At 32.1% G+C, this 11,673-nt stretch overlaps 1 protein-coding gene across 1 annotated transcript; it reads left to right on the plus strand.

The window, feature by feature from the left end:
- The first annotated feature begins 6,978 nt into the window (after positions 1-6,978).
- Positions 6,979-11,429, plus strand: LOC120152904 (lysophospholipid acyltransferase 1-like). The gene is made up of 8 exons (XM_039164996.1): positions 6,979-7,456; positions 7,952-8,007; positions 8,336-8,556; positions 8,656-9,064; positions 9,529-9,614; positions 9,791-9,854; positions 9,938-10,056; positions 11,169-11,429. Exons 1-8 carry the CDS (start codon positions 7,155-7,157, stop codon positions 11,304-11,306), a joined length of 1,395 nt encoding a protein of 464 aa, XP_039020927.1. The 5' UTR covers positions 6,979-7,154; the 3' UTR covers positions 11,307-11,429.
- Positions 11,430-11,673: the final 244 nt, after the last annotated feature.

An 11,673-nucleotide genomic window follows, 5' to 3' on the forward strand; every position in this document is an offset into this window, starting at 1 on the left:
ACCCGACCCGAGAACAAGGAATCCTCCATCCGATATCCGACTTGACCCGACCCCGACCCGATATATAACTTAAAAACCTGACCCGACCTGAAATAATAAAAAATATTATTTTTATTCAATAAAAACAATGACTTAATTGAAAAAATAAAATATAGAGGGGTATTATTATAATTATTCTTAAATATATAAGGTAAAAAATATTTTTCCAGTTTATGTCGGGTATTTTTCACCTTAAATCCGACCCCGACCCAAACATCACATTAGAAACCATGACCCGACCCGACCCGTCCCAACCCGAACACAATTTATTTTTAAAAAAACTGGCCCGATCGGGTCGGATCAGGTCGGAACCCGTCGGTTTCGGATCTCATGCCCATCCCTAGGTCCATTGCCTCCTATTTTTATCATTAAATATATATATATATATATATATATATATATATATATATGAATAAATACTTATTTAGACATTTAAATTTTAATTTATTTTGATTTTGTCCCTCCCATTTTTTATTGTTAATTATACTACGTCCCTCTTAAACTAAGATCTTAGCTTCGTCCCTACTTTTAATTGCATTAACTTTCATCTTCACTTTCAAACCACCTGTTTTCTACTATTGATTCCTTACAACAACAACATGATGCGCTTCGGAAGTGGCTTCTCTTCTCCTTGAAACGATGTTTTCCATGTAGATCTCCGAGTACTCATCATCGACGATGATCCTAACTAACTAAAAATCCTAGAAAAGATGCTCAAAAAATGTTCTTATGAAAGTTATTTATCGTTTTCTTCAAACTTTTACTTTGAAAATGTTGAAAAATTTGATATTTTTGTAGCTTTGTATAAGATATCGATCCAAATATTGTTGAGGAAAACGTGGAACCAATTGTTAGTTCGTAAGTACAGACGTGCACGATGTGGGTAACGCAAATGTTCGAACCAGTCCTGCTCTCCGTAGGCTTGCGGATAATTTAACCAAGATTGAAAATATTTTCCTCAAAATCATATATTTTCAAAATTTTGTTTTGGAATCAAAATGATAAATATTAAAAGGTTCCTTTAATTCAGACAATAATTTTGAAAATTGCTTGTTATGGTTATTGATTCTCAATTATTACATGCTTCATTAGGTAATTTTTCTTCTTCAATATTTCACTATGTGAAACTCTTATAAATACTTTCTAAGTCTACTAGGTTAACACACGACTCAAAAAGGAATTCTTTTATTCTTTTCTAATTTTGGTGATAGACAAAGGTAAGAGTTTGTGATCTGTGAAGATGTACAACTATAGATTATCATCTAGTTGGTGTATCCTAAGAGACGACGACCAACGATTTTAAGCATCATAGGAATGGTCAAAAATCTGTTTTAAGGAAATTTTGTATTTACAGTCCTCATCTTGTTTCTAATGTGTATTTATTTCTATACTATTTTTTATTATTTAATAAAATAATTTTCTTTTCTTTTATTTTTATTGGCTTGGTTTGTTATATATTTTTTTAACAATCTTAGGACATATCATTTCTTCTACCTTTCTTTTATGTGAGACAGTTCGAAAATCTTGGTGAAAATGAGATAAGCAAATCAATTTTGTTTAATCTCAAAGTTGACAAATCTATTTAATAAAATTGTTATTAAAGTAAAGCTGGTTACTGAATTTGTTTGTTTAGTAACAAAATTAAAAATAAAGAATTAATGTGATTCTTTATGTATAAAATTTTTCATATTTGGTTGTTGTCTATACTTTTACTAACGTCAGGCAATTAAAGAAACAATGTGATTCTTTCTATGTTATGGTATTATTTGGTAATATCATTATGGTAAGATTTCTCATAAAAGTGTGCATTAATCATCACATTTTAATACAGAATATTAAATATGACATGAAAAAAAGAATATTTTTTATATTTATAATTATTATTAAATGTTATAATAATTATTGTTTGTGTTTTGAAAACACTATGAAATGGATATCAACTTGAGACTTGAGGAAACTGCAATACATTTGAAATTTATAATATCGTTTCAACGGGTTTGCTTAATCTCAAAGTGGATAATCTATTTAACAAAAATTGTCGTTAAAGTAATGTTGGTTACTGATTTTATTTATTCGGTAACAAAATCAAAAATAAAAAATTAACATGATTATTTACGTATAAATTTTTTCATAAGTGGTTGTTGTCTATTATTTTTACTAATCTTGTGTAGCTAAAGAATCAATGTGATTATTTCTATGTTATGGTATTATTTGGTAATATCATTATGATATGATTTCGCCCACATTAATCATGACATTTTAATATTGAATATTAAATATAACATGAATAAAGAATATTTTTTATATTTATAATTATTATTAAATGTTATAATAATTATTGTTTGTGTTTTGGAAACACTATGAACTTTATTTGTACTAATAACTTCTTTTGAGAAATTTTTACATATACAAATAAATTCTGAGTTTAATCCTAGTTGCTTTGATTACTAGGTTACCAAAATTAAAGTCAAAGGTTTAATTTCTTTTGATTATTCGATTGTTAAAAATTAAAATCAAATGATTAGTTCATTTTAATTATTTGGTTGCCAAAATTAAAATTAAAAAGATTAATTTCTTTTCATTTCTATTTGTTAAACAAAATTGGATTATCTTGGTATATTTGTTTCGGGTTTTAGTGCTATTAATATCGTTGTTTAACAAAAGATATAACCTTGAAAAAAAGAAAATAAATCACTGAATGTATTTCACCATTAGAATCTTGCATTGATTCTAAATTTGTAAGAAAAATAAATTGTTAATTTTTTTTAGAATCTTGAATGATCCTATCTTTTAAAAATAAATAAATTGTTGAATTTATTTCTTAGGAATCTCAAACGATTATATTTTATTAAATAAAATAAAATGTTGAACTTATTTCTTGGGAATCTTGAATAATTTTAACTTGTAAAAGAAAATAAATTATTGAATTTATTTTCTTGATAATTTTGAATAATTCTATTATGTAAAAGGAAATAAATAGTTTGTCGGGATTCAACCTGATTTGTAAAAAAAAGAGTAAGAAGTAGAAGAAATTAGGTTTACAGAATGAGAATTCTTCAGATTTTCATTTATAAAAAAACTTAAAAAAAAGTCCATTAAACCTATATATTTCAGCTTGTACTAATTATTTAATGATAATTATCGTTCTTTATTAATATAATTGATACTCTTCCTAAAAGTTGTTATTACTCCTTATTTGTCTATATTTTCAGCTAAATGGATCCTTCTGCTTCATGGCCCAGTCTTTGTCCCAACCATTTATACATTGACTTAGTTGACTCCATCAAGAGTTATTCATTAATCTCCTTCATCATGTGTCCTCCTCCAGGTAATAAACATTCATATTTAATTTTTCTCACTTTCATCTTTTTATCTTTCAAAATCCTTAATTCATTATTCAATTTCCCAATTCCTTCTTTATCAATCCCTAGTTCTTCCCCTACGACCATGAAAATATCCCCTTCTACAATCGATGCTTGTCGCCAAGGAACAAAGTTTGGAAATTGTGATTTTAGTATTGTAAAATACTCCCAAGTAGCATTTTCTAATCCTAGATTTGTTTACTGAATTAAGAGTTGAGTGATAGCCTTGTTGTCTTTCTTCACAATCCTTTTGTCCAACACCATAACAAGGTAAACACGCAGTTGACCATTAGGGTTAACCTCTAGAAGGACTCTCGAGGTAACAATTTTACTCCTCATCTTCTTTTTCAACAAGCTAATGTGGAATATTGGGTGAAATTTTTTAATGTGTTGGTAATTTGAGTTTGTAAGCCACTGGCCCGATTTTTGTATTACGTTGTAGGGCCATAGTATCGAGCTGAAAGTTTGAGACTCTTTTGCAGTGCTATAGAGGTCTGACGATAGGGTTGAAGCTTTAGGAAGCTTAATCTCCTACTTATAATTTTTGGATGACTTTTTTTATATGCATAATATTTTATCCTTTGTTGTGCCTTTTTTAATTGATCATATAGAATACCATTCATTTGGTCTCTTTCTTGCATGAGTTGTTGCACATCACCTACCTTTGAATCTGCCACCCAAGTCATGGTAGGTGGTGTGTAACCATACAATGTTGTGAATGGTGTTATTCCTAAAGTAGTATCGAAGCTGGTGTTGTACCACCATTCAGCTTGGGAAAACCATTTAATTCAAGTGCTAGGTCTCATGAAACACATTTCACGTAGATATTGCTCCAAACACTGATTAAACCTCTTTGTCTGTCCATCCGTTTCAAGATGATAGTTTGTTGTGAATATGATAGTGGTTCCCAACAGATTAAGTAGTTCCTTCCAAAAAAGGGTTGCGAAAATCTTACCTCTGTCAGATAGAGCTATCTTAGGCTATCATGTGTTGACATCGTTTTTCGCCCGGGTGGGGAAAAAAATAAGTATCGACTTAGGGTTTTTCTTTGAAAAGATTTTGAAATGTGAGGAGTCGCCACCAATCGTTTTAAAGCACGATCAGGATACCATAAAAACCATGTGATTTTAATAAAACATTTTTATTTTTATAAAAAGACCAAGTTTAGAGTCTATAAAAACCAAAAAATAGGTTTGGGAGTCAGTTATGCGTGGGGAAGGATTATCACCCCTATAGTGCCCAAAAATAGGTTTGGGGTCTATGTCCCGAATGACCTATGTAACCTTAGACTCTTGGCATGCCAACTATACCTTAGTTCTCATATCACATAACATGGGTATTATCGTTATGCTTCATATATTCATATCATTTATCTTATAATCATATATGCCTTTTCTTCTATCACATATCACATATACGTATAATCATCAATCTTATATCATGTAACATATGTTATTTGAGTATGTTCACATGAATCGTATCACATGTATTAAATCATATAAACATATTTATAACTTATGCATTTGTTCATAATGCTCATAATATGTATGCATGTTCATAACTATTGGACCATGAAAACTAGTATAGGAAATAGACTTATCACAAGTTTATTTTCCATTAAACTACACCTATATTATGCACTCACCTTAGCCTCACTTAATTCCAAATCCATTACTATGATTTTTCTCTCTTTGGATCGATCTTAACTTTGTGGTCGTTTCGGAACTTGCTTGTGCTCGATATCTACACAATCATACATATATACATATCATCATTCCAAATATCATGATTTGATCCTTAATTTCTTAAGCTAGAAGAAAGATTTAATTTTTATTTCCATTTGAAGTAGTATCGGTACCCAAGGTATGGTATCGATACTTCCCTAGTTGTAGTATCGATACCAATCCAAGTATCGATACCCATTTTGCATTCGAAGTTCTTGTTTCAAAAATGGTACCGATATTGTCCTTATGGTATCGGTACCCATGGTATCAGTACCCTTGGTATCGATACTACCTTCTATGTATCGATACCCCATGAATGTCTTTGTCAAATTCAGACTTATGGCATCGATACTGTTCAACCAGTATTGATACCCCTATACCAAATATCACTATTTTACTCTTGAAGTATCGGTACTGGATGAAGCAATACCGATACTCAAAGCCCATATTTCACTTTTAAACCCGAAAATTTACCCTTATCAACTCAAATCCTTCATTTCATATTCCCTCTCATACTTCTAACTCAAGTACACATACTTAAACCCATTTGTACTCATCTAACACATCTTTATCTTCAAAATTCTATCCTCTATATGGAAATCAAGAATCATACCAAATTTTCAACTAGTTTTAATTTCAATTCTATCACTTCATATCTCTTAATTCAACTAATGACAAGTCAAATTTAGTTTCAAATTCTACTTGTCAACTCTTTTCGAAGATTTCATTTAAAGGCTCCTTATCTTTAATCCCTCCTAATTCCTTCATCTTATAGTTTTAAGATAACTTAAGTTTTCCTTAAGCTTAAGTATCACCTAAAGATCATAAACCAAACTTAATTTCAACAAATAATCATCTCACAAGAAGGCTCACCTTAACAAGCTTGGGGTTCATGGATGGAAGAATGAAGAAGAAGAATTCTATGGAGTTTTATATTTTCCTTCATTCAATCCACGTGGTTAATATATAACGTCTTTCAAATTAATTATCTTTTCTACCAAATGACCATTTTGTCCTTTTATTCCTCATTCTTTGCTATCTAGTCCTACACAAAGTTTTCAATATAAGTCATTGAATTATTCTATTTATCTACTTTAGCTAATAAATTTTGAAGTTTTTCAATTTAGTCACTAACCCGATATTGAGGATGTTACACTAAACATTTTTAGAATTGAAGAACGTCGTTTATCCTATCTCAAATTGACGAGTATGGATGGGTACAGAATGAGTGGTGGATATCCAATTAAGTAGTGGGTGTGAATTTAAAAATGTACTTGTGTGAGCAAGTGTGGATTTAAAAATATTACTCGTCATGAATAGTGAATACAAAAATATTAGATGGATATGAAAATATGAAGGGGTATTCGCACTCGCCTGCCCCACTCGTTTTCCATCCCTATCCATAAGGAAAGATAAGATTCTACATTTCTACTTAACGTCGATGAGGGAAACGTACCCATGTGGTACCTGCGATGTAGAAGAGAAGAATTCTCGGTGGATGCTTGGGTGTTAATAAAATATTAATAAATAAAAAAAATTTATATCATCACAGAATTAATGATAAAACCGAAAAAAATCAATGTATAAAATTTAGTGGTTAAATTAAAAAAAATAAGAAAATATAATAATAAAATAGGAAATAAAATAAAATTTAATGATCCCCATGAATGAGTTTAATGCCTATTTGTTTCGATTGTTTCGAGGTACACGTCAATTTCAAAACCTTTATTCTCACACCACTCGAACATAATCCACAAAATCATCATCCTTCGCTGCCCTTCCCTCCTTGTACATTCTACCATATAATACCCTTTTTGAGAATAAACGTACAATCCGCCAAAGCACACCTAAGCCAGATCTGAAATCCATGGCTAATCCACAAATCTAATCTCAATTGGAGTACAACAAAATATTAAAAAATATTGCCCCAATTTTCAATCTATAATATTTATTTAAAGTGCCTTTTTTATAACTAACTTGGAAGGGGGCTCGATTTCAGAGTCTAAATCCTCTGGAACCACTACAAAGAATGGAGCTTCACATGGAAACCATGGCGGCGTCGATCGGCGTATCGGTGCCGGTGCTTCGTTTCCTCTTGTGTTTCGTGGCCACGATTCCGGTGAGTTTCCTGTGGCGAGTTTTTCCGGGTAGGCTACTTAAGCATGTTTACGCAGCCTTCTCAGGTGTGTTGCTTTCCTATTTGTCGTTCGGGGTCTCTTCCAATCTGCTTTTCTTGGTGCCCATGCTGTTGGGTTATGCTGCCATGGTTCTATATCGGCCCAAGTGCGGGGTTATCACATTTTTCTTGAGTTTCGGCTATTTGATTGGCTGGTAAGTGTTTTTTTTTTATTCTTGAAATTTTTCCTGGAAAAGTCTCATCGTTAGATTTTGTATAACAAATCTATTTTTTTTTCATTGATGCGTTTCATAGAGCTCAATGGTGAGAAGGAAAAAAAAAACCAATTTTGGGTTAGCCTGCACGCTTAATTTTGATTCAGTTTCCATTAAACTGAAATGCATGTCTCGGCAGCTAACTGATACTTTCTTATTAGGACCAAAGTAAAGGTGTATAGAATGGTTTTTTTTTTCGGAGTGTATTCTTCTTCCATGAATGAGAATTTATACGGATGAGAGTTTAATAGGATAAGGAGATTGTTATAATTTTAATCTTATTTGATTAATGATGAAGTCTATTACCAAATTGGAAATCTTGCTGCCAAAAGCGTTATGTTTTGGTCAAATCCACTATTCATGCTTGATAATTCAGTACTTGTAAATAATGTTTTTGTTATTTCATAATTATTAACTATTCATGTATGTTTCTAGCCATGTATATTACATGAGTGGGGATGCGTGGAAGGAAGGAGGCATTGATGCCACTGGTAAGCATATTTGGAATTTCTCCTTCACATGTAAGAAATTGTTCTTTAAAACTTCATTACTAGTGTTGAAATTTAAATAAATTGTGTATCTGCTATGCTTCAGTCAAATGAATGTTAGGTAAATCTTCATATTGCTTCTCTCGAGTTATGACGAATTTCAACCCTTGTTTATTGCTATTCATGGGTCGTAATAGAAAATATGTTCGCACATTGGCTTTTTATTGGTTTTATTGGATTTTCTGTAGTTTTGTCACAATTCTCTGTAAAATTCTTCTGTAGTACTTGTTAGATGCTGGCTAATTCTGGAGCATTATCTTCTAAAATGTAGGAGCATTGATGGTGTTAACACTGAAAGTCATTTCATGTGCAATAAATTACAATGATGGGTTGTTGAAAGAGGAAGACTTACGGGAGGCTCAGAAGAAAAATCGGTTGATTAAGTTGCCCTCATTAATTGAATACTTAGGGTACTGCCTCTGCTGTGGCAGTCACTTTGCTGGTCCAGTTTTTGAGATGAAGGACTACCTTGAGTGGACCGAAGGGAACGGGGTAGGTCCATTATGTTGTTTGTGCACTTGCATACCTTTTTTACTCTGAATTTACATGTATGCAGCTTCAATAATCTTGTCACTCTTTTCCCCTTTGAAGATTTGGGCTCATTCAGATAAAGGACCATCACCATCACCTTATGGGGCAACTCTCCGAGCAATTGTACAAGCTGCCATTTGCATGGCAGTGTATCTTTACCTTGTTCCATATTATCCCTTGTCACGGTTCAGTGAACCCATATACCAAGAATGGGGATTCTGGAGGAGGTTAAGTTTCCAGTATATGTCTGGCTTTACAGCACGTTGGAAGTATTATTTCATCTGGTCCATTTCAGAGGCCTCCATTATTATATCTGGCCTGGGTTTTAGTGGATGGACAGAATCTTCACCACCAAAACCAAAATGGGATCGTGCAAAGAATGTTGACATCCTAGGGGTTGAGTTAGCTAAAAGTTCAGTGGTGTTACCACTTGTCTGGAACATACAAGTCAGCACCTGGCTTCGTCACTGTGAGTCTTTCCATCCACTATTCCTTTCTATGTTGCTTGTGTTATTTTTTCTTAAATATGATGTTTGTGTTTGTGTTTGTGTATGTCTATACATACAAATATTTCTTAAAATCTACACAACTTTTGGAACTAGTTTCTGAACTCAACTCTGTTCCTCTAATCCTCTGGAGTAAATATTTTGTTTATTTATTTGTTGAGGATTCATAATGGCTCGGTACAATCCAATGCTATCCTTTTTGTCTGTCTCCAAAAATTATTTTATATTTAATGAGTGAAAAACATGTAAGAAGGAAAATCAATCCATTAATAAGTTACTATAAGTTGGATTACAAATAATGTACGACTTTTTATAGTGACAGCATTTACTTTGCTGTTGTTAACATCAACCATCTATTAGGACAGCATGGAAGTAATGCAGCTGAAACCATGAGTGAAATTTTTTAACTTGAATTGTGTTGGTGCAGATGTTTATGAGAGACTTATTACAAAGGGGAAGAAACCTGGTTTCTTCCAGTTGCTGGCCACACAGACTGTCAGTGCTGTTTGGCATGTGAGTCATTTTACTTTTCTGAAAACATTTCTGACATTCACTATACTCTCTGACTCTCCTTTGTTTATTTGTTCAAACCAATCGTAAAAAATATGATAGATTTCACCCAGATTTTCCATGGCACTTGTCTCATTAGTTCTTGCCTTTTTTTTCTTCTTCTTCTCATTTGTAAATAGGGACTATATCCTGGGTACATGCTATTCTTTGTTCAGTCAGCATTGATGATTGCTGGTTCAAGAGGTACTGATATAGGCATCCTTATTGTTATTCGGATCGATTTATAATTATTATTTGTTTAACTCCCCCACGTACATTCTGAGCAGTTATTTACCGATGGGAACAAACTATTCCGACAAACTTGGGTCTCCTGAAGAAAGCACTCGTCTTTATCAACTTTTCTTACACACTGATGGTTCTCAACTACTCCGCTGTTGGGTTTCTGGTTAGTTATTTCTCTCAAACTTCTACTTGATATCTTTGGGTATTATATGCATCCAATCAAGCCATACATCATGTATCATCTATAAAGCACAGACATGAGAAACCTTTTGTACTGTTTTCCTAATGGTGTCCCACATGGAAACAGCGTCGACATGATGTATTACATACCAAACATTGTAGAATGAAATAATCAAATTGGAAATTGTCCAACATGTGTAGACAGGACACTGGTTAGAGTAAGAAAGGAAAAGGTTTTGGGAATTGTGGTGGCCAAATGTTTGATTCCAAGATGTGTTTGACCAGACCCAGCTATGTCAAGGCGTGCTTAAAGCTAAACTAACTTGCCTGAGGGGCTGGGTTTAGAAAAACGTATAAGCTCTCTTATTAGAAAGAAGGAAAGAAAATAACTCATTTACTAGTTATTAAGGGATGAACAGATAACTTGGAAGTTGTAGGAGTATTTAGTGTTTGATTAACTAAATTCTAAAAACTCGAAATCCTAAACAAATGGAAAAGAAAATGAGATTTACTTTGGTGTGATATTGAATGATAAACGCCAAAAGATTGAACTTTTTTTAGTTGCTAGAACCCAAATTTTTTCGGAGAATTGAGTAGGTGCAGTATTTATGTTTATTCATAGGCTTATATTACAAATAAGTATCTAAAGTATACTATTTTTTTTTTCTTTCAAGTACCTTAAGTATTTTTTTTAGTCAAAATAAGTATCGAAAGTTATCTCTGTGGTCAAAATAGTTACCTAAAGTAATCAATTTTTTTCATCTAAGTTCTAAAAAAGTTGACACGAGGCATTGTTTAAATAGTACTTAATGTACTTAGATAAAAAAGTTGAATACTTTAGTACCTATTTTGACCAAAAAATAATTTAGGTACTTATTTTGAGCAAAAAGACAACTTTAAGTACTTATTTTGATCAAAAATACTTTAGGTACTTAAAAGAATAAAAAATGGTTTACTTTAGGTACTTATTTATCATATAAGCCTTATTTATACTAAAAGAAATATATTTATTGCGCTGGTCTTTTATACTTGTATGTCTATTTTTCAGAAATTGTGTTGTATGGGGATTATATGTGTTGTTTTTCCATAATACAGGTATTGAACTTGCAAGATTCAGTCGGGTTGTACGGGAGTGTGTATTATGTAGGAACCATTGTTCCAATAACATTGATTCTTCTTGGTTATATAATACCAGCGAAGCCTGCCAGATCTAAAGCTCGTAAGGAACAGTGACATCTGTAACGTTTGCTCTTCCCTTTGTGTCTAGCATGTACTTTTTAACCTTATTTTATCTTCAGATTTTGGCTTAAAATTTGTATGGAACAACCATAATTCTGAATTTGAAGTCCTTCAATGTCAAATTGCTTTTGGTTCACCTTTTCCCTTTGTTTCCCTGCTCCTCTTTTTCGTCTAAATGTTTTTTTTAATAGTCTAGGTGATTACATAGTGGTATTTATTCGTAATTTTCTTAATTTATTGACAATACATACATCCTACAGACCCAACTGTTCGATGTCAGGATCTTTAAGGAGAATAATATTGCCTTTTACTGCAATAAAGGATTACAGTATATTAGAAGTCTTTGCCTATATATTTTTAT

Source organism: Hibiscus syriacus, unplaced genomic scaffold (assembly GCF_006381635.1).
Source record: "Hibiscus syriacus cultivar Baekdansim isolate YM2019G1 unplaced genomic scaffold, ASM638163v2 tig00111095_pilon, whole genome shotgun sequence".
Classification (NCBI taxonomy): domain Eukaryota; kingdom Viridiplantae; phylum Streptophyta; class Magnoliopsida; order Malvales; family Malvaceae; genus Hibiscus; species Hibiscus syriacus.

Coding starts and splice junctions, on each gene's coding strand:
- LOC120152904 (XM_039164996.1), top strand. CDS start 7,155: ATGGAGCTTCACATGGAAACCATGGCGGCGTCGATCGGCGTATCGGTG. Junction 7,457..7,951: donor TTCGGCTATTTGATTGGCTG/GTAAGTGTTTTT, acceptor GTATGTTTCTAG/CCATGTATATTACATGAGTG. Junction 10,057..11,168: donor ACTCCGCTGTTGGGTTTCTG/GTTAGTTATTTC, acceptor TCCATAATACAG/GTATTGAACTTGCAAGATTC.